This window comes from Rhinolophus hipposideros (genome assembly GCF_964194185.1).
Source record: "Rhinolophus hipposideros genome assembly, chromosome: 5".
In the NCBI taxonomy this organism is placed as follows: Eukaryota; Metazoa; Chordata; class Mammalia; order Chiroptera; family Rhinolophidae; genus Rhinolophus; species Rhinolophus hipposideros.
Genome location: NC_138051.1, coordinates 43,840,569 through 43,864,290, shown reverse-complemented (window position 1 = coordinate 43,864,290; position 23,722 = coordinate 43,840,569). Strand labels below are relative to the sequence as shown.

The window sequence follows — 23,722 nt, the reverse complement described above, 5'->3', positions numbered from 1 at the left end:
GAAATTTGTCATACTTTAGATTGAATCTAAGCTGAGGGTTTTTTCTTTACCTTGAAACAAGATATATTGAATAAATTATCACTATAATTAACACTATACATATCACATTTTTATGAGGTTCAAATCACATTTTTATATCAAAGTAGTTAACATGCTAGTTACAAAATATGCATATCTCTTTACAGTCATGTGCCACATAATGACGTTTCAGTCAACAATGGACCAAATATATGAAAATGGTCCAATAAAATTATAATGGAGCTTAAAAATTCCTATCACCTAGTGCTGCCATAGCCTCGGTAACGTTATGGCTCAGTGTGTTTGTGATGATGCTGGTGTGAACAAAGTCGTATAAAAACATAGCACATACAGTTACAGTAGTGGGCTATACCACGGAGGTTTGTGTAAGTGTGCTCTGATGTTCACACCAGGAAATCGCCTATGTATTTCTCAGAACATATCCCGTTAAGTGGCGCATGACTGTATTAAAGCAAGCCTTTTCCAATAGTCTCTATTGGCAACACTTTGTTTAAGGTCTTTTTTTTCTTTTTTTTTTTAAAATTTATTGGGGTGACATTTGTTAGTAAAATTACATAGATTTCAGGTGTACAATTCTGTATTACATCATCTGTATTGTGTTCTGTATTACATAAATCCCATCGTGTGTTCACCACCCAGAGTCAGTTCTCCTTACCCTCATCTCCTACCCCCCACCCCCCTTTACCCTCTGGTAACCACTAAACTATTGTCTGTGTCTATGAGTTTTTGTTTCTCATTTGTTTGTCTTATTCTTTTGTTGTTTTTGGTTTATACACCACATATCAGTGAAATCATATGGTCGTTTAAGGTCTTATAATTGAAATTACTTTTTGAAGAAGCACATCCTAAAATTCATATATTTCATCAATTCTCATCAGTCTTCCAGTTCCTTAAATGAGTGTGCTTGTGATGTATTATGTTGCTTTAGCCCAGATAAGTCTTTATTCCTGGGAATTAACAAATCTTATGAAGTAATAACTAAATCGTTTGTAATTTTGCTTGTGTAATACCTATAGCACATAAGAAAATCTTTTCACAATATTTGTGGGAGATTCTTCTATTAAACATCAAGTAAAAGTCACTTTGCATGAGTGATATTGTTTTTAAATGTTTAGTTAGTATTTTCAAACTTGAGGCAATGATGTTAAGAGTGTAGAATAGTAGTTTTACTGTATTACTTACAGTAATATAACAGATTACAGCACATATAACACAATTTAAAACACAATAGAGACCATGGTGGAGCTTGAATTAGGTAACTGCATAATTTCTTTACAAATAACAGACTTTAACTTCAAAAGCCAGTTTGGCAGGCCCTTGTGACTTAAAATGAACATTAAAATATTTGCAGATTGGCAATGTGGTAAGTGTACAGATCCTTGTTCTAATTATGTCAACATTTTTCAAGAAAACCCCCAAATATATATTGTCATTTCAAGTTGTCCAATAATACTAAGTTTCAAAGTTATAGATATACAGATAACACCAGTAATATTACTATTGGTCCAAAAATGAGAGATTGTAGCCAAATTATAAAAACAAGCATGAAGCCAGAATGCTTTCATCCTCACTATATTATTCTTCACATAAGCATGGCTAGCGGTCCCTTCTGATGAACAGCACAGTTTTTAAAATCTCAACTCCTCATGTAGTCTCTGGGGTACAAATGATGCTTAGCTCATGATGTCTATGTTTCAAGCTTTATTTTTAGTTTCCAGTATAAATATAGAACTTGGGATAAGGGGTGGTGGTCTGGAAGTAATGAAGGGAAAGGTAGGACAGTTCCATATTGCATTTTACCTAGTGGAGGCTAATACCAATGTTTGGCTCAGTTGAACTCACTGAAATTAACCCCAAAGAATGGCAATGTTTATGAAGGGAGAAGTTAATCTAATGGGACAGTCTTCATTCGCTATTAGAAAAGGAGATCTCTAGAATTTCAGGCTCCACATTCCAGCTCACAGGGGCATGTGCAGAGGCCAATTATTTTAGGCCTTTCACTATGAAGAAAGCTTGAATTTTCATGCAGCATTAATTTCATTTTAAGTCAATGAGATATATATAATACCCTTGGCACAGTGCTTAACTTACAGTAGCTGGTCAATAAATAGTACTTACTGTTGTCATTATGAAATGAGACACATAGACACCGTGTCTAGAAGCCGTTTAATTAGAGACATAACTTCTAGTCTAGCAAAATTCCATACCACTCTTTATTGATACATGCTTGACATCAATTTAAAAAAGGAAACTCTTACTCTGTATATCCAAAGGCTTGTTTTCACTGAGTTGCACAGATACTAAGACTGTGGTGATGAGAGCTATGCACTCCGCGTTAGATGAGATGACACCAGCTTTACATTAGGAACAGCAATCTTTTAGTACATTATGTGAACAGAAAAATAGATATGAAGGCCAAGAAATGCTCTGTCCTTTCCCAAGGGCCAACATCCCCCTGCTTTTAACTTATAGCCTAAAATGATTGTTTAATTTTAAAAAACCGAGTTAGCACTATAGGGAGAAGACTTGAGTTTCACAGCCCCTTTGCCATCATAGTACCATGGCATGTGATACTCTCATGTAAAGGAGTAGAACTCTGGATGTTATCCCTAGTTCTTCCACTGGCTCATGAGCTTAAAGAAATCACCGCAGTGCTCTGTAGTTACACAAGTGTTCCTCTTGGGTCAGCATCCTGCAGTGAAGTATGGAAGGAGGGGTACATTAGGGAGGAAAGAAAAAGAGGGCCTCTGTAAAGAATGTTATTAACAACCAAGGCTATCACATTTGATTGAAAATGATTGACACAAACAGGAATTGGCAGCAAGTTTGGTATACTGGAAAACAAGTTTTTAAAAATCTGAGCCAAAATGTTTTTTAATCCCATGTAACTAGGGTTCTTTTAGCCTGCTTTTAGTTTAAAATTAGTGTCACTCACAAGTTAGATTACCAGCAAGTTACCTTGGTGATAATCATATTAAAGACAAGTGTTTATAATGTCCCAGGCAACTAATATAAATAGATATATGTATCTTGCCTAATGGGATAAGCAAGCCTCACAACAAATAACAGTGAAGAACAGACCCAGAACTATGTTTTGATGACAGACAAAAGAAGCATTTTACATCTATTTCTATACATATATCATGTATATACATACATACAATATGTATAACATACATAATATATATGTATATATATTTTTAAAATAAGTAGCCTGTAAAGGAATTATAAAAATATGTATGCTATTCATAAGGAGGAATTTTGTTTCATGAGAACTAAAAAAATGTCCTCTGGGTTCCATTACAGCTTTGTCTAAATATTTCAGCTCCCTTGTCATTACTGATTGTTTCCATTTTAACAAATAAACATGTTTTTCCCCCCAATCACTTTAGCAGTGTTCAGAATCCACCCACTGACTTACATTCCCAGCCTACACAGATGTTAAGCGTTTCTTTTTAGTCCCTAAGCTTTGTCCAAATCATGAGTTGAGGGTAATGTTTGATTTAATGGAGGGAGAAAATACATTTGCTTGAAATCTAGAACGCAGCTCTCTGTCCTTGGCTTAAGGGACTGGATTACAATTTTTCTGTGGCCCACATGCAGGGCTTCTGCTGCTCATTCTGCATAATTGTAATTAGACAACCAATTGGAAGAAGAAAAACTAGACTGCTGCTGGGTGCCATCCTTGGTGAGTCCTGGCTTTCACATGTAAGAGCCTACCACCTATCGTGTGTTCACTCAGTCCGTTAGTAAGTATGACGTACCATTAAAATCAGAATTGTTTTCATTTAAAATAGCAAGATTTCTGGGTAATTTCATTTCTCAAACTGTCTGCTGCTTTTCACATGAGAAATGTTGCTGGTAGGTCTTAGTCCATGAAAGAGAGTCATATACTTCAAAACTACCAGCACCCAGTGAGAATTTGCGCCCATTTCCTTCCAGCTTCTTATCACTGCTAATTGTCCTCCGCTGGCTGTCAGCCTGTGAAAACTTGGTGGGTGTTCAGTTAAACAGTCTTGGCTGGAATTTGGATCCAAATTAAGAAATCCAAGTAGCCTTCATGTTTCGCCTCTCCATTCACTTGAACATACTCTTCCCCAATGCCTAATCAAGGAGATCCCACAGTTTGCCAGTGCTGCCAGTTTAAGGTCCATGTGACTGATGCCTAGATGATGGGAAGGCAGGTGTTTGTGTGGGTGACAAAGCCTCTCCCTGTGTGACTGTCAGAGGAGGCCAGAGCAGCTCAGAGAACAGCCCTTACTTGAATGTCAGTGGAACACACCCAGGACCTGTGCCTGGGGTCTGCTCAGACCATATCGTTCCCCTTCAAGAGAGCCCTGCAAACAGGACCTTTGAGTCTGTGAGGGAGCTTTCATGGGGTTACGGAGGTTGCAGTGTCAGCCCTAAATTTGAATTTCTTTGCTTTTCTTGGCTTGTGCTTCTTCTTAATCTTAAAAATGAATTTTCTGTCTGGAGCAAACTTGTGGGGGAAAGAGAACATTTGCACAGAAAGAGGTGTTCTTGGCAAGCATGCGCTATGTTTCCTTCACATTATTGGAGAGAAGAGTGTTTGAATATAGCATTTTTGTTTGCTTGTTTTCCTTATGGCTCAGTTTCCCCTTTTGTTTGTTTTTATAATGTAGCATAGTGTTAGGCCCAAGTCTGCCATGGAAACGATTAATGAATAATAGTTGGTGCATGCATGCACATACACACACATATGCAAAAACCTTTTATTCAGAGATGCCTTTACACTTTATGACTGGTCTTTCTAAATCACTTGCCAAATAATGAGAATATAAGGCATTGAGATAATGACTTATACAAATATTCACAAAATGGAGAATTGAAAATTGGCTCCTGAGTCACTCTCTCCTATATCCTAAAATCCATGATACACAGCCGCTTGAAATAAAATTTCTTTTCACCTTGAAAAATTGTGGTGAAATTGCACATATTTTTCTTGAATTAGAAAATTACGTTAGCATAGTATTAATGATAAAAAAGGGGAGACTCCTTTTAAAAGAAATAATAACTTTCTTAGTTGCAAGATTAAATATGAAGGCAAAAAAATCCATATGAAAATAAAGGTAACTTTGGTCATTAAAAAATTGGAGAGAAAAAGATCACAGAATTACTAGATTGACAGGCTATGATCATCTCTGAAAATTATACTTACTAGAAAAGATTAGTGAATATTTCTGTGAGTCTGGTACTACTTACCGAGATTTTGAAAACTCCGTAAAGCCGGGCTTAGAATAAAATCCTGATGTATGTAAAGAAATCAGCTCAATTAGGTAGCTGTAGTCTAAGGAAAAGAGTGCCAGGAAGGTAGAAGAGGGAAAAGGGGGTCAAATGTATGGTGATGGAAGGAGAACTGACTCTAGATAGTGAGCACACAATGTGAAATATAGATGATGTGTTAGAGGATTGTACACCTGAAACCTTTGTAACTTTCCTAACAGTTGTCACCCCAATAAACTTTAATTTAAAAACAAACAAACAAACAAACAAAAACAACAACAACAAAAGAGTGCCAAGCAGTGGGCAGGGAAAGTGAGTTCCTAGTAGTCCTGCTCAGCCCCTCACTGATTTGGGGGCCTTTGTCAGTCTCCATGCCTTTGGGGACCTCTGTATCCTACTCTGAGAAACAGGATTAGGAAAATAGAATTCTGAATTTTTCCCACTTAGAAAATTCAGAGAGCGCTCTACCTAATTCAGAGAGCCTCACAAGTAAAGGAGGGAAATTAAGAGGACTCTATAAGTGGTGGTTTGCATCATTAACTCTGAAGGTAGTGATTATCTGAGGAAGAGAGAAGTGTAGATGGCCCTGCTCAGGAACCTATTAGGTCAGGCTTACTTTCTTGAATTCCCTACTTACCACTATTATCCCTGGGCCTGCCTTCTCCTCATTTCCATGGAATGTGCCATGCGCAATCATTCAGTTGGTTAAAGCTCCCAGTCACAAGTCTAAAGCTGCCTGGTATGTGCCTCCCTTGACCTGCCTTAATAACTCAATAGGTTCATGTGGCTGCCAAGGTTACATTAAAATTCACCCATACAATATGTTGTAATTGTAAGAACATTCTTCTAGGCATGTTTTCACTTCATGATTATTAGTGATATTGCAAAATATTTTTGTGGCAAAATGTTATTTTATTTTGTGTTTGCTCTAGAAGTTATGAAGAAGCCAAAGATTCTAGGACCATTTCAGAGCTTCAGATGGAATATTTGGCAAACAACACGTTTCCCAACACTTTTAAATCATTTTATTGGGCTTCTTACATAAACAAAAGGGTAAACATAAGTTGCTTGCCCAGTTTCTTTTTTATGCCACTCTTCAAGTGATCACTGAAAACTCTTGCAACATTTCTTATGCTCAAATTATCCTTCTTGACCTAAGTTTTGTGTTAGACATTGGTCTCCCTGTTGAGTCATAGTATCCATACCTATGAGTTCTTGTTCTTAGTTAATGAAAAAGTCGACTATGAGGTTGAGTGCCTGGCTTTCATCATATAATGGATTAATTTTGGGAAATAAGATTGTGGTACCAATTCCAGTTCTGATCACTAACCAAGACTCTTACAAGTCAAGTAAATTCTGACACTATCTTCAGGTAGATAGTGTGAGATTCCACAAGTTAAGGGTCCAGTCCCACAGGACTGTCCCCATTTCAGATGCCAGTTGTAAGTCAGGTTGTTACCTGTGCTTCTGACAGATTGGCTATAAATCCTATAAATCAGAGGTTCCCATGACCTCTTCCTTGGGTTTAGTTTGCTGGTGTAGCTCACAGAACCCAGGAAACCAGTTTACTCACTAGATTACCAATTTATTATAAAAGGATGTGATTTAGGAACAGCCAGATAGAAGAGCTGCATAGGGTAAGATACTCGTATGGCAAAGTGGTGTGGAGATTCCAATGCCCTCTCCTAGGGAACACTCTTCCTGAATCTCCAAGTGTTCACAAACCCAGAAGCTCTCTGAACCTTGTCCTTTTGTGTTTTTATGGAGGCTTCATTATACAAGTACGATTGATCAAATCATTAGCCATCAGCAATTGATTCAACCTCCAACCCCTCTCCTCATACCTTGCTGTAAGGTCAGGGTAGTGGGTCTGAAATGTCCAAACTTCTAATCACGTGGCTGATTCTCCTGGCAACCAGACTCCATCCCTAGGTGTGGGCAAAAGTCGCCTCATTAGCATAACAAAAGACACCTTCCTTCTCTCATCACTTAGGGTTTTAGGAGCTCTGTGCCAGAAATGGAGACAGACCAAATATATATTATTATAAATCACAGTATCGCAGGAAACAAGACATATTTTGCTTAATACTTTATATTCTTTTCTATAACCCTTTTATAATTATAGAATCAATCTTGGCTAAATTTGGAAATGGAATTTTGGAGAATAAAGAATTTTCAAAAATTTGGAGTCTTTTAGTAAAGTGACCCTAATCCAGTACTCCTTTTACAGATAAATCTCCATTGGATTAATTTGAGTTTTACATGAACTATGCAAGAAGGCTTGAGTCTCCAACGTGCTAGGACTCTAAGAAGCTAGAGAAAAGACGGTTCACACACTATCTTAAGGAAGAGTCTCTGCAAATGCTTGAATTAGCAATACCTAAAGTAAAACTTGCATAGACATAAAGCATGTTAAATAATGCAGTATTCTACATTGAAGAATAAAATATATTTAATAGCTAGACTATGAGTGAAAAAGTTTTCTAATATGCCAGCAACTTTGTATTCCTTTGTCTGTATGGTTGACTTAATAAAAATACCGGGAACAGAAACGTGACTGTGAGTGTTAATACCATAGAATGTTAGGCACCTCAGGTGTTCAGATCTTCTACTGGAAAGACGTTCATTTTGTTTTGCAGTGACTGGACACACATAAAATAATGGAAAATAATTAGAGTTGGTAAGAGCAAGTAGCATCATGTTGTTTATAAATTGAAATTTAAAGCTGTTCAATATGTGTGGGGTATACATGTGGCTCCTAAACCAATCTGTATTATACTGTGGGAAGTGTGAGAACGAGTCCACTTTTGACATTTCTAAGTTGCTGTTGCTTAACTTAATTAAAAGAGCAAAAGTGCGTATGTGCTAAACTTTCTTTAACCCGCTGGTTATTTTTCCAGACATCAATGAATGTGAAATTGGAGCGCACAACTGCGACAGACATGCTGTATGTACCAACACAGCAGGAAGCTTCAAATGTAGCTGCAGCCCCGGGTGGATTGGCGATGGCATTAAGTGCACTGGTGGGTTGGAAACTAACAGAAATTGCTTCTCGTGAGCTGCAGAGATTACGAATATGAAAATATAAATTCTGTAAAGAATAATTTAATTTGGGTACTATTGATGCTAAACGTCACACTTTCTGTTCATAATGATGTGATTTGTTTCCTTAAGATCTGGATGAATGCTCCAATGGAACCCACATGTGCAGCCAGCATGCAGATTGCAAGAATACCATGGGCTCTTACCGCTGTCTCTGTAAGGAAGGCTACACGGGCGATGGCTTCACTTGCACAGGTAGGTTTGTGTCGGAAATAACTGTGTGAACGGCAGTTGGAGAAAGGCGTTCCGTGTCTTTCAGTTCTTGTCTGAAGATGGAGACAGTTATGACAGCTTTTACCAGAAAAGATCAGTTATTTGAAACTAAGTATATATCTTTGTGGAATGGAAACTGGGAGCTAGATCAATTACGGAGACTTCAGAAGCTAACTATACACATATATAGTTATTAATTATTATGTATATCCTACTGTATGTAATGATGTCATTAGTTTAAAACAAATCACTTCCTTTTATAATCCTTAACCTTTCTATTTTTGTGCCTATTTCTCACTGTTGACTTATTTTCCATAGCAAACCTGAGAGTGGGCCTGCTGAAGGAAGCTATGTGAGGAAAAGGGATTAAATGTTCTGGATCAGGTTGATAGCATATCTTTTTCTCCCACTGACCATCATCATTATCATCCCACATTGCTATAAGCAAGAACTTTGTAACCGCTTTGTAAGGAGTTCATTCCAGTTTTACAATGTACCAGTGACATTTTCTTTTCTGTTCTCATTAATAGTCATTGAATTAAAATGAACTACATATATTAGAATATATATGATTAGAAATGTGATTATAGAAATATGATACATACCCTTACATGAACACGTATACACAGATAACATTTCTTATGTTAGGGCTTTGGTATTAAGTAGGTGCTGAAATGCAGTTCTCATTGGCTGTGAGGTAGCGTGGCTGCTCATATCACTTGAAACATTAATTTATCCCAAGCACTCAGCTCACAAGAAGTCATTTAAACATAAAAGAGGTTAAGGCCCAGTAAGTGATTTACCTGGATTAAAAAAAAAAACACAACTCACCGAAAGTTTCATCATATTTGAAATCGTTTTTGCCTAACCCAGTGAAGTTTTGTCATCCTAAACCTCCCACTAGTTTTTAGAAAATATTGAAAGTTTCATGTATAAGCATGCATGGTTCATGTGTTTGATATTTAATGATCATGATCATTAACAAGCCTCAGTAGGATTAAGCAAACAGGAATTTTTAGTGTCCTTTGAAACTGTTATTCTAGTTCTTTTGCTGCCCATCTGAACTTAGCCTGAAGTTTGAGAAACAGACACAAACCATGCCATGTTATTTCCTGTCATGGATGTGTCCTCATTTGGATGGCTCTGCTTGAAAAAGCCTTAGTATGAATGATTTGTTTAACTTACTCATCTTACATCATTAAGGATAATTTAGCATTCAGAATTCTGCCTCTGCATACATGTTCATTGAATATTCAATATTAGCATTCAAAAGAGGAAAAAAATGAGTTTAAATGTGTCAAATAGGAATTATGACCAAGCACCAGTACACTCAGGAAGTTAATTACAAAAATTGTCAGACCCGAGGAATGGGAAAACTCCTGAGAAAGAGTAACTTCTGTTTCTTTCTGGCTCTAGATCTTGATGAGTGCTCTGAGAATCTGAATTTGTGTGGCAATGGTCAGTGCCTCAACGCCCCAGGAGGATACCGCTGTGAATGTGACATGGGCTTTGTGCCCAGTGCTGATGGGAAAGCCTGTGAAGGTAACTGATGGGGAAGTGGCTGGGGCCTTACACAGCCTGGTGAGATTAGGTTACTTAAACATTCCTGATTTTTTTTTTTTTTTTTAACTGAGGTGTGTTTTGGCTTCAACCTGGTCACTTCAGTTTGTGGAAGGATCAGGTCTCCAGCCAGACTAGTTCTTTCTGTGCAGAGAAAATCTTCTCTGGCCATAAGCTGCACATGCTACCATGGCCAGATGGTCTGCACCCATTGGACCTAGGAGAGAGAGGTTAACCGAGTGTGGTTACCTCAGCACAACCTACTTATCCTTATTGCTGGGTGAAAGATAGAAAGTGCTGGTCCGCTGATAATGTCCTGTTGAAGGATTCTCTTTAAATATGGAAACACAGGTTTGAATCTCACTATAGTTTGGTTTCTAGAAATAAAGGCCTTAACATAACAGCAGAGCAGGTAGTCTTTTCCATATGTAGAATAATGTCCCGGGTACATATGGCTCACACTGTCTCTAAATACCTTTTGCAGTTCTTTCCAGTGGGAGACCCTTTGGCATAATGTCATATGTCATGATATCTCTCAACACAAGACTCCGTCTTTCTGATAAGTGTTGTTCAGACAGGAAGAGTTCTGAGAGCCTATTGGCTAAGGATGGATCCCACTAGGAGACACAAAGTTCTTCTCTTTACCCACACTTGTCAAATTTAAGTGCATTATCCCTCATTGAGCAGAATTAGTGGCTACAGTGAACCAGAAAGATTTCAGTAGAAATAAACAAATGATAACAATTGACAGTAGAAATTTAAACAAGACCCTGATTAATGTCTTAACTAATAGTTGTTGTTAATAGGACATTAACTCAAACTCAGTCTTTAGCTGGGACACGTATACTAATTCTCTCATATCGTTCTATAAATACTTTTCTTTGTCCTGGAATCTTTGGGTGTTCTTTATACAGTTTATATTAAATATGCAAAGTTTGATATAAAATTCCTCTGAGTCAAGAAAAACCAGATTATGCTCTTGATCATGTGCCTAATGCCTTGTTTACTTTTGTTACCGGAACATCCAAGGAAAACAGGTACCGTGCCACCTCTGGTAACATAAATAGTTGCAGTGAAAGTTTTGCTTCTCTTACTGCTACAAGGGAAGGTTTTGTTTGTTTGTTTGTTCTTAATATAAACCATCCCTGGCAGAGTGGTCATGGCTATTTAAAGCCAGTCTCAAGGCTGAAAATGTGCCCGCGTGTCAATTACACAAGCAGAATGTTAATGGGAGGCAGGGACGGAGGCCTGAAAGAAGCATCTGCAGTTTTGAGAGCTCCATCAACAACATGCAACACACACCATAGTACTAGGGATACAGAGGGTTATAAAACTGATTGTAAAAGTTACCACAAAGCCTTTGATATTTTTCAAATTTTAACCCACAGCAAAAACAGTGAATGCAGAGATAAGGACAACCAAAGCACTGAGCCTAACGTGGTTTTTTATGGCTCTTAACTTTACAAAAGTGGTGTGGACTTGCGTGAAACACCATAAATGAGATACATATGTATAAAATGCTTAGCCCACTTCTTAGCATGTAATAGGGGCTGAGAAAAATAAAGTCTCACCTAAGAGGCTTCCCTGTACATGGCAAATCATCTAAAAGTCTATGGGAGAAATGCCTAGATTGATGTCTGATAGTCATTTTCCTAATAACTTTAGTTGCTTAATTGCAGGAGGCAGTTTCTTTAGCAAAAAAGAAATTTAATTTCTCCCCTTTCTCACCTTTTTCCAAGATATCGATGAGTGTTCCCTTCCGAACATCTGTGTTTTTGGAACTTGCCACAACCTTCCCGGCCTGTTCCGTTGTGAGTGCGAGATAGGCTATGAATTGGACAGAAGTGGCGGGAACTGCACAGGTAAGGCATCCATGTGCATTACAATCTGCTCCCAGGTATTCCAGGGGACTGGGCTATGGGACCTTGCTGGGACCACACAAGGAAATGCACAAAGTCACAAACAAAAAGCTGGGATGCAGCATTAGGTATCACAAAATAAATTTCCTGAAACCTGGAACTAATTAGAGGTGAGGATGCAGAGGAAAGAATTGAAGATGGTTGAAGGAGAGAGTTTGTAGCCTTCAAATCAAGCTGTGGCTGCAGAGGAATGCTCCAGGGTGCTCCAGCTATAAGGCTCCCCAGCCACTCCTTTCCTCCTAGGGTACACTTTCAGAGTTTCCATTTCTAGTCCATGCCCTGGGATGATGGGTTTTCTCCTTGTACTTCTCCATAGCAATGCCCACTCCTTTCCACCCCTGACCTGGTAGTGAATGTGGTACTATCTAGAACTCAGCTATCTATTGCTAGTGTATAGATCATTCTACAGCAAGGGCCTCTCTGGAAACATATGAAAAACATTAGAAAAGCTATAGGCGCTTGGTAGACCGTCACTGTTCCCTTTGGCACTGAGCTAAGACTTTGGAAGCCATTTGCACTTCTCCATCCTAGTCCACCCTTCCGTTCAAGCATACTGAGGAAACAAGTTCCATTCTGTATGGTCTCAGAATGTCAGAGAAAAAAGTGATTTTTCCAGCCACCTGAACAAGCCATGACTCAGTGGCTCTCCAGATTATGACCACTACCACCATGACCCCCAAATTGCTCTGGACTAGGGTATTAGTCCCCAAGCACACATTCTTCTCTTTAGGTTTTTCTAAAAATTATTAAGACAGCAAGCTGGGCCTCTAGCCTACCGCAAAGAGTTGCCTCTCCGTGACCGATGCCCTCCTGAGTGCCCCAAATCACTATCAGCCGAATTCTATCTAATGTCATTTCTGTTAGTCTGCCTGTCCCTCCAAGTTCATGTGTGATTTAAGCAAAAGAATTTTCTGCAGTGGAACCTTCAGGAGGGTTACCAGTCCAAGGGGAAAGGGCCCATGGAGAAGGTATTGTTCTCATTCTCCAATCTCTCCTCTCTGAATCAGTTTAGTATTTCATGAGTGTTCAAAACAGGCAAAAAAGGATTGTACAGGGTTGGAATTTGCCAAAACTCATGTCGTAACTATCTGGAGTTCTGTTCATATTTTTAGAATACAAACTGAAAGGGAAATGTATTCAAGCCAGCGTGAGTGATGGGAGAAAGACTCTTAGAGGCTTGGAGAAACACGCTAAGCCTGGTCCACACGTCTCTGCTCGCACTCAGCTGCACTGAGGCAAATATGCCCAGTGGGGGCAGCAGCAGAAGCTGCCTGCTCCTGAGGGTTCCCTGGGACATCTTGCTCTAATTTGATGAAATAACAAGCCACACATATTAAATATATTTTCTTAAAACCTGTGTCTGAATTTTTGGTTGACCGAGGTCACAGAGTGTTTTGCTTTCAGTTACCTTGACTGGAATATTTTTCCTAGTTCCAAAGTCATATTTTCTCCTGATGACACATTTGAATGCTAAATGTGTTCCAGGGGAAAAAGACTAAAGCCTATGACATATTTCCTTCCTGAGGGGTTTTATTTCAGAAGTGGAAGACTGTATTTCTAGGTGGAATTATAACTAGTAACTCAAAAATTCTTGTTGGGAGCCCTAGATTTGGTGCTACCGTTTGATGGTGGTGTCTGCCTCACGTTGGCTCAGGTGACAATTCTGCCCCTTGCTGTTTGGTTTTAGATGTTAATGAATGTCTGGATCCAACCACGTGTATCAGTGGGAACTGTGTCAACACTCCAGGCAGCTATACCTGTGATTGTCCACCCGATTTTGAGCTGAATCCAACTCGAGTTGGCTGTGTTGGTAAGATCTTAAAAATCTTTTCGGAGAAGCGTACTGTTTGTTATTTTTAAAGTAGCATTGAACATTCTATTCTCAAATTGTTGAAAAGTAATAATGTGAAAATTTAAACATTACCTAAACCTGGTTTATACTTTTGAGTACCCTTTCTATGAGTTCCCAGTATATAAGTAGGTGTTTGGACGCTTTTTTGTTTCTTAGTAAATTCTGTTTTTTAAAGAATTTCTGAAACAGTTTCTGAAACGGGTTTGAGTTTTCAACCCTGACATAGAAGGAATCTGCCTGACACTTTTTTGTTTGTATATGGTAAATAGATACCCGCTCTGGAAATTGCTATCTGGATGTTCGACCTCGAGGAGACAATGGAGACACAGCCTGTAGCAATGAAATTGGAGTTGGTGTTTCCAAGGCTTCCTGCTGTTGTTCTCTGGGTAAAGCCTGGGGTACTCCTTGTGAGTTGTGCCCTGCTGTGAACACATGTAAGTGGACATCTTCCTATTTATTATTATTATTCAAGTTCAGGCCAGTTCTCCTTTCTAGATCCACAAAATAGAAACCCAGAGGGAGGGAACAAGGCTCTACTCTTCAATCAGGGATGGGAGATAAATCCTCCCTGCTCTGTCGAGGGACCCCACTCCAAATTTGGGAGTCAGAAAGTGTCACTAGTTTGTTTGCACGAAAAAGTCAGGTGGGGCAGGTAACATATCACTTCTGTCTGAGTGAATACAGGTGGCATTATGTTAAAGAAGACCTTGCAGGCTAAGGTCACTTATGTTGCTTACCTTCCAGGGCAATACTGATTGACCTCTCCTTCTTCATCTCTTGGCTAGTTTCAGTAGCTCTAGGACAGACTCAGGTGTCCCTGGGTGAAAAAGAAGCAATTAGTTAAGCAAATATGAAGTGGAATATTACTCCATTCTCATGGCATGACTTGAAAGAAAGCTCTAGAATGTGATTTTAAGGACATAGATAATGTCTTCTAAAAAATAAAAGGCTTCCCATTTTATTTGTGCATACCCTGTTACCCTGTTATGTTTCAGAGTGAGATGTAGCTTCTTTGGCAAGGGTCAATGGCTGCTGCTTATGGGGTATATTGGGAGAAGTATAGATTCTTTCCTTGCCAAAGTGTCATTTATTCACTTTTTCTGAAAGTATTTGTTGAATACCTAAAGTGTGTGGTTGGGATGTGCAAAGATGAATAAGACGAGCTCCTGCCCTCTAGGAGTATACAGTCTAGCAAATTATGACCCAAACACACAAGCTATAATTCAACATTGTCCTCAGTAAGGGAGGAAAGAAGGGCAGACATAGTGCTATGAGTGGAAGGAACAGCACACCTGGTTCCAATTAGGACTCCATCATTTCCCACTCATGTAACCTTGGACAAGTTACTTAGCAAGCCTGAGTTTCCTCATTCATAAAATGCTTCACAGCATTAAATGAAATCACTCCAGTAAAACACTCAGCACAGAGGTGAATGCTTAGCAGGCATCTCCTCTCTCCTCTCTTCAGAAAAGGAAATCAGTTTGATTGGCAGAAGGTGGTGATGACTTTGTGCCTTTTTTAAATTGGGCCTTGAAGAAAGAGTGTTACATGGAAGAGGAGACTTATAAAGAGTGGAGAACGGCAGAAAGAGAAGGAGAGAAAAAAGTAAGAGGAGGGCAGTTAATTTCATTGATATTGAAAGAAGCAAGCCAAGATATTTAAATGGGAGAGTCAACTCTATTGATTAATAATGATTAACAAAGCAATAGATCCCCCAACCTGATCAGAGCTAAAAGTGGAATATATATATATATATATATACATATATGTACACAGATAGATAGATAGATAGATAGATAGATAGATAGATAGATAGATACAATTATGTACTTGTAAATAGAATTTCAGAAATCCAGGAGAAGGATTATTAGGTTTAGGAAGACCATGATGATTGCGAAAGAACTGATTCTTATAGATACTCACCAGGACAATACAGCTGGTTAAGGTCACTCTTATTCACGTGTTCCTGTATGTATTGCACTGATGGTGCATGGCACTGAAATAAATGTTTATGAGTGAAATGCTTGGATGACAGAATTAATTGATGGAAATCGAAGGACACTGTAAAAAGTTGGTTTGGGAAACCAGGGGCATCAGGATTGCAGTCAGTAGAACCAGAGGGGCAAGAAAGAGCTCTAGTCATTAAGGAGAGAAGTGGGGTGGGAACCAAGAAAGAATAGCTTGTCCTATGGCTCTGTTTGGAAAGGGTTTTGGAAACAGGCTAATTAATATTATTAAGGGAAGCTGTAATTTCCAGGAAGTAAGGCTAAACAAAACATAAAAATGGAGATGGAGTTTGTTAGAAAAGAAAAAGAAAAAGAAAATCTTTAAAAACAAATAATGATCAAGATAGATAAGGGAATGAAATAGTTCATAAGAACGTAAGCCCAGGAGGGTTCAAAGACTGAGGACAGTGGCCTTACATTTGAAAATGACAAGTATACACAAAGATATTAATGTGCTTCAGATGGGGGGGTTAACTGCTAAAGATTCCTGAAAATGAATATTTTCAGTTGGGTATGTTAGTTTGGGGGGGATGATATTTCTTGACATTTTAGATTCAAAAAACCTCAGTTGGATTTTTTTTTGTTTCAATAGCTGAGTACAAAATTCTTTGTCCTGGAGGAGAAGGTTTTCGACCCAACCCTATCACTGTTATATTGGAAGGTAATTCTGTTTCCTTTACCTTAAAATACGTACGTTTTGAACTTCCTTGGGTTTATTTACAATGCTGAAGAAATCCTGTTGTTTTCGTTTTGGTAGATATTGACGAGTGCCAGGAGCTTCCAGGGCTGTGCCAAGGTGGGAAATGTATCAACACCTTCGGTAGTTTCCAGTGCCGCTGTCCAACGGGTTACTACCTGAATGAAGATACCCGAGTGTGTGATGGTAAATGGCCCTTACAGGATGATGAGTTCTTTCCCGTATTGAGAACTGACCTCAAAAGCCAATATCCAGTTACCAGGAAAACTGAAATTTAGCAATATAGCACAATGAATGATCTAAATGTAAACATAGGTAAATATGCCTATGCACTCATGTTACTGACATAATGTCATTATCATAATGCCAATGTGCCTTAAATCTCTCTTTTCCTGAGAAAAGTGTAGTTTTGTTATCTTGGGCCATAGTACCACTTATGCCTCCAAAGAGTTTTCCATGCTCTTCAGAAAAGCCATTTTTATTAGCGTCGCACAAGTCTCAGTTCAGTGATCTCTATATTCTGGGCAGTTCTGTGCTCCTCTTCTTCCTGTCCTTCACGACTTACCATCAGTACTAATGAATCTAAATGAACGTCTCTTAAAGGCAGCCCCTTTCGTGTCATGATATAAATGATGGTTCCTACTCATCCCGTGTTACTGGAAAAATGGAGAGTATTGACCACTTTTAGCTGTTAGAACACATGGACCGTAGACCAGTCTAGGAGAGATGGCTGTCACCTACATACAGGAGTCACATGACTAGTTAGTGGAAAGGCCACCTTGCATCCTGGAGGAGAAATAGACCTCTGACTCTCCAAAAGGCTTATTAGGTGACCTGGACAATGACACGTTGTTGAATATTAGTTGAGTATCACTGTGTGTATGACACAGCTCTAAGACTCACGGAGTTAACAAAATTAGAAACAACTCCTGTTTTTGAAAATGTGGAAGGTGGTATGAACTACCTACTTCCATGCTGCCTTACGAGTGCAAATTCCAGAAGCCAGTTGATGGCTTCAGGATATATCATATCCTTCTCTAGACTTTGTGAACATGTGAGGTACTAGACATAGTTGTCTTTCTGAAGGATATTTGAGAATTATATTTTCTCCACATTTCCACCTCTGCGTGCCTTTGAAGATGTTATGGACTCATTTATTAGGAACTCATACTAGAAGGTAAAACTTTCTCTTCCAAAACCTCATTTTCTGAAAATGCACACACTCATTAACAGAGATAAAGGACACTGATAAACTAAACATCTATTTTTGTTATCTGGATTTCTAAGTGCCCTGTGTTTCTCCTCCACTGTCAACACTTATACTGACACTCAGTACCAGGCCATCCCAGAGAGTGAAGTTTCCATATTCACATACCACTTTCTCTTTGGATTATAGATGTGAATGAATGTGAAACTCCGGGCATCTGTGGTCCAGGGACATGTTACAACACCGTTGGCAACTACACCTGTATTTGCCCTCCAGACTACATGCAAGTGAATGGAGGGAATAATTGCATGGGTAAGTCCAAGTTTTCCTTAAGAATGCATGGTTGGTCCTCATCTGCGAAGAGAAAGAGAGCTTACAAGTCCAGCAGCTAGTCCGTAGTGTTATGTTACTCATCAGACCGAGTGCTGCCATCCTTTCACTGTCCTTCAGAGCCTCCTCCCCTGGAAACCGTAAGCTTGGCCCGTTTTCACCACCTCGTGTGGGTGGTTGGGAGTTTTCTTTAAAATGTAATGTTGGAAAATCCCAAACAATGGTTTAATAGTACTTCTTTTGTTTGACTTTGGGTATATCTTTCTTCACTTATATTTACAGCACTGACCTAGAGTATTAAAACACCATGAGTCGGAAATGAAAAAATTACTGCCAAATAGCAGTGGAGCATTGTTACTAGGAGACTTGGTAGGGAGTCATATAAAGTTTATTAATGCTACAGCTATATAATGACTTAGTTCTATGGCACAAAATATCAGGGACTACATTCTCAAAGCTTTTTTTCTCTCTTTCTTTCTTGTAGCACATATGTAGGTAGATGAGAAGTTATATAAAAGCAGACTGTTTCTGCCCTTATCAAAGTCAACTTATAATACAAATCGGAAGAAACTCACTCCTTGAGTATCCCCTTAGAATTCTGTTGTGATTTCCCCATGACATCACCAATCCCTTTCTTGTAGATATGAGAAGAAGTCTGTGCTATAGAAACTATTATGCTGACAACCAGACTTGTGATGGAGAACTGTTGTTCAATATGACCAAGAAGATGTGCTGTTGTTCGTACAACATTGGCCGAGCCTGGAATAAGCCCTGTGAACAGTGTCCCATCCCAAGCACAGGTGAGTTTTAGTTTCCCCATCACCAAAACTATAGGTTGATAAATTACTTATAAATTGTTAGGGAAATATGTCTCAGCAAAAGAAATGGGTGCATTATTTAGCTTCATAAGAAAAAATGAGTTCACAACACAAATATTTAAATTCACAGTTGATCCTGGTCCTCTCAGCTGAAAATTAAGTCACAGACTATGCTTTCTAATTTATACACTAGTTCATTCACCAGACTTACAGACTCAGCATATCACAAAAATATAAATATTGTTATCAGTGTTATGGAGCTTGCCATGTAACTAAGAGACTGGAAACCTTAGGCAGAGCAATATCAGAAATAAACAAACCATATTCGTGTTATTTTAACTTATTTATAACTAGTCTTGTTCCAAAAACAGTTTAAGGCAGCCCAAAAAGATTCAAATGTAAAATAAAAAGGCCTTAGGCAAATGGCAAACAAGGGTAAAAACCTTGGGGCAAGGAATGAAGCTAATTACACAAAATCCAACCTGGGAATTCCTACACCCTTGTCGGAGATAAGCAATAACTTTGGCTCCAAACTTTCCATCAGCTCACATTAAAAGGGAGACATGCTCAAGTCTAAGTGTCTCAGTGACCATAAAGCAAACTGAACACTAAAGGAAAGTGTGACTGTTCTTGATATTGAGACCTGAGAGAAATTTCTTCATACATCCTCATAGAGAAAAATCTATATAGTGTTACTTGTTTTTTAAAATGTCTGATTGACATCCTTGGAACAAATGAAGTGTAGACTTTGGTGCACCATTCTTATATCATATGGTAGATGATATACGTCTTATATATCCTGATGACATCATGTACTAATGTTATGGTTTAGATTGAGTAAACTGTCATGCAGGTGTTGATTAGAATATTCTGTAGTACCTACTCCATTCCCCTCAGTGATCTGTAATATATTAAATCTATTGTCTGATGCTACCTGAAACACATGAAGCAGAAGATTCTTTTTAAATAAAATATACTCTTTTATCCCTTGTTCACGCCAGAAATAATGTAATAACTATCACTTAAAATTATGAATTCCCTCCATTCTGCAAGATGTCTCTAGACCAGGGGTTGGTAAACTCCAGCCCATGGGCAAAATCCAGCGTACCACCTGTTTTCCACAAGCTAAGAATGAATTTCACATTTTTAAATGGTTAGAAAAAAATTTTAAATGATGTGTCATGACCTGAAAATGATATGAACTTCAAATTTTGGTGTCCATAAATAAAATTTTATTAAACAGTGTCACACTAATTTATTTACATGTTGTCTATGGCTGCTTTCATGAGATAATTGAGTAGTTTTAACTAAGACTGCACAGCCTGCAAAAGCTAAAATATTTATCTTTAGCTCTTCAAGAAAAAATTTGCTGACTCCTGATTTTGACTGATTGTCTTCAAATTTTTTTATTATACATACCTATCAGGAAAAAACCTAGGGGTTATACACTCTTGGTGTGTGTGTGTCTACCTGTAAAAGTATGTGGGTATATTTCTCTATATATTGTTTTTAATTATATTGAAATATGCGTTTATTATTTTCTGAACTGTTCTATTATACAACAAATTTTAAAAAATAGATTTTACAGGATGGGTTCAAATCTTAGTATTTTCTTTTTTATCTTGATAGATCATTGTACATTCCCTTGGAAACCACTTTGGAGATCTCTGATAAAGACTGTCATTTACTTTCAGAAATGTCTGTCTGAGTTTTAAGAATCTGTATACTCTCAATATAAAATAAAATATTTCTTCTTTATGTTAAGTTTTGGCCAAATCCAATTATGATTTTTCATCAGCTATGCAATCTAAGCATATTTTAGGAATTCCTGAAATTTGCCTGGATGACCAGTGTAAGCTGGCATGACACATGTAGGAAGTAGACACTCATAGATTAAGGAATAAAGCATTAGGAGAAGAACATTCCACCTTTTGATTAAAATACTTCCAGAAACCTTTTATAAATTTTCTGTGGGTTTGACCAATGAGGCAATGGCCATCGTGAGCTTAAGTTTATACCTTGCCATATTGGTTACAGTCATGATCTAGAATTATAGAATCTCAGAGTTAGAAGGGATTGTAGATGACATTTAGTTCATTTTTTATTACCAACTTTGATGAATTCAGGTGAGGGACAGAAATATGGAGCGTCAGAGGAGGGAATGAGAAAGAGCAAGAGAGCTTCACTAAGAGAAATCAAGCTCCGAAAATTGAAGTAATGACATAAGTTGGTTGTTGGACATGAAGTAGTCATTGATAAACCTGATGTCAAGAACTTAGCTAGACCTTCTAAATCCCCCAATCTGCTGAGGAAATGGCTTTTGCAAGCATTCCTCAAATTTTATTTCCCTTAATGCAGAATGGAAAGAGGCACTCTTGCCATTCCCTGGGTTCAGAAGTGAATAACATCCTTATAAAAAACCCACATTCCTACAGGCAATCTCATACAAATAAGTGGCGTAGAAAGTGGAGACCTCTGCTTCTCCCTCATTATTGTATCAACATGAGGTCATGTTTCCTTTAGTATTTGTCTGAATGGTAATATTATAATATCTATAGGAATTTTCAGATTGATTTTTCTATTTTAAATTCTTCAAAGTACAGATAAATACCTTTCAAGAGTGTTTATCAAGTAAATTATTTCAGTCCAATCGTTGCTCTTTGCTGATCCCTGTTCCCACCCACCTTTGTTTCATTACTGCAGATGAATTTGCTACACTCTGTGGAAGTCAACGGCCAGGCTTCGTCATTGACATTTACACCGGCTTACCTGTGGGTGAGTTATGATGCCATTGTTGGAACTTTCTGTTTTTGCCTTTATGTTAAGAAAAAGGAATACACACCGTTATTCTCTCAGTTTGCTTTTTTGTGTTCCTTACAAGGAAAAAAAATCCGTCAACAATGCCATTTAACATTATTGAAACACTGATTCTTAGTTTGAAACAAACTGTGCAAACACCCTGAATAGCTCCACCTAATTGGCAGCAGCGTTTGTTGCTCATGATTAAGGGGACTGGAAAGCTTTTCCCAAAATTACAATCAAGCTTAGTTAAACCAACCCTAGGCATCAACAAAGAGAGCGTTTCTGGGAGTAGAGCCAGTTGACGTTTGATTTGACTGTAAGTCCCAATTCTTCCTTCTGACCAAGACATGAGTTTAATATGACTTTTCAGACCAATCCTCACGTCTAGATTCACATAAAACCCTTCTTGTGCATCAATTTTATCTCACACGGAATCTCCTCAGGTCATCTGCTTTGGGAATTTCAGATGTAAAATTAAAAAAAAAAAATCTTTCCCATCAGAGGCCCCGTCTAGTAACTGGAGCGGAGACCACTACAGTGCTAGAGATGCTTGTGCAGGATTCAGAAGTATTGCACAGCGTTCAGCCAACGGAGGCAATGCCTTTGTGGTTTGAAACCAAATAACACAGTCGATGGAAAGCTATTGCGTTCTCAGAGTTTTTCCCTAGTGTGATTTATATGCATCCTTAGATGCCCCTCTTCGGTCTGAGCTATGGCGTTTCGCAGCAAACATCACCACTTGCTTTGTTCCACCTTATTCCTAATAAGTAAACTGAAATCCACAGCAGCCTTTCCAGTGACCTTGTTTAAGAAAACAAGGGTCTGGTCCAGCAATCAGCCTGGTTCTCTCTGTGCCAAATCCATATGGCTCCACAGTCTAGTCAACGTCCAAAGAAACTTCATGGTTTGGAAAGAAAAACTGCTAAATGACATTGGCATAAAACACCTGGCCCTAGCTGCTTTGTTTTTCCCCTTCCCAAAACAGATCTTTTCATCTCCCTAGAATCTCTGATCCGAAGATAAGTGGTCTTTAATAGTAATGGGTCTCTATAGTTGGATCAGGGTGTACCCCAGCAAGGCCTGCCCTCCAAGGTTGGCAATAGGCAAAGACTCAAGCAGCATTAGCATCGTCCACCAATAGAGCTGGAAAGGCCCCAGGCATCCCCTCATCCAAACGCCTCGCTTTGCAGTTGAGGGGACAGAGGCCCAGTGAGGGGAAGGGACTCAGCCAAGGTCACCTAGCTAATTAATAACAGAGCTGGGACCAGAATCCAGTCCTGACTCACAGTTTGCTTTGCCTCTAGCTCTTTGAAACTGGAAATGTGATAGTTAGCAGTATACTTATTGTTACCAAATTCCACCATGACAAAATATTTAGATGACTGGGAAACTGTTTTATTTAAGCTTTATATTCTCCTTCTGAAAGGCCTTAAGATTGTTGGCATATAGAGCTCATTCGTATGGGGTTAAAACTATAGCAAGTTTATTAATCTTGTCTGAAAATATAAACTTCTACAAGTTGAAGTTCAAATGAAATCCAGACAGGAAAAGAAAATATAAATTTTTAATATATCCTTTTGCTATTTTATGCCTAACAATGGCTAGAAATTTGACCCAGCCTGTTATTGTTAAACTTGATAATACATCACTTATATTTAAAACAAATAAATGTGAATACTTCATGTTTTAACCCATGCTGCAAGAATGTCATCTGAATTATTTTTTTTGTTTGCTGATCATACACAGTTGTACTTATTTGGTACAACTTTTTGCCAACATGAATGACAAATGTGTGAAAAATCTAAAAACATAATTACCTGCATTCAAAATAACAATATATCTTTTGAGATTTTAAGCTGTTTTTGTTTGCTTGTTTGTCTTTATTTAAAGAGATCAATTTGCCTTCAAACAAAATCAAGCCCTTTAGAAAAGG

The 23,722-nt window shown here is 38.3% G+C and overlaps 1 protein-coding gene across 2 annotated transcripts in view; it reads left to right on the top strand.

Moving 5' to 3' along the window:
• FBN1 (fibrillin 1) overlaps positions 1 to 23,722 on the top strand; it is a 234,186-nt gene that overhangs the window by 162,484 nt on the left and 47,980 nt on the right. For both annotated transcript variants that reach the window (XR_013993368.1, XM_081048809.1), the window contains exons 32-42: positions 8,184 to 8,306; positions 8,458 to 8,580; positions 10,015 to 10,140; positions 11,898 to 12,020; positions 13,765 to 13,887; positions 14,199 to 14,363; positions 16,528 to 16,596; positions 16,693 to 16,818; positions 18,029 to 18,151; positions 18,811 to 18,969; positions 21,691 to 21,762. Coding sequence is in view for 1 of the 2 variants with exons in the window: in XM_081048809.1 (XP_080904935.1) it covers positions 8,184 to 8,306; positions 8,458 to 8,580; positions 10,015 to 10,140; positions 11,898 to 12,020; positions 13,765 to 13,887; positions 14,199 to 14,363; positions 16,528 to 16,596; positions 16,693 to 16,818; positions 18,029 to 18,151; positions 18,811 to 18,969; positions 21,691 to 21,762 (1,332 nt within the window). In the remaining variant the exon portion in view is untranslated. The remainder of the gene's footprint in view (positions 1 to 8,183; positions 8,307 to 8,457; positions 8,581 to 10,014; positions 10,141 to 11,897; positions 12,021 to 13,764; positions 13,888 to 14,198; positions 14,364 to 16,527; positions 16,597 to 16,692; positions 16,819 to 18,028; positions 18,152 to 18,810; positions 18,970 to 21,690; positions 21,763 to 23,722) is intronic.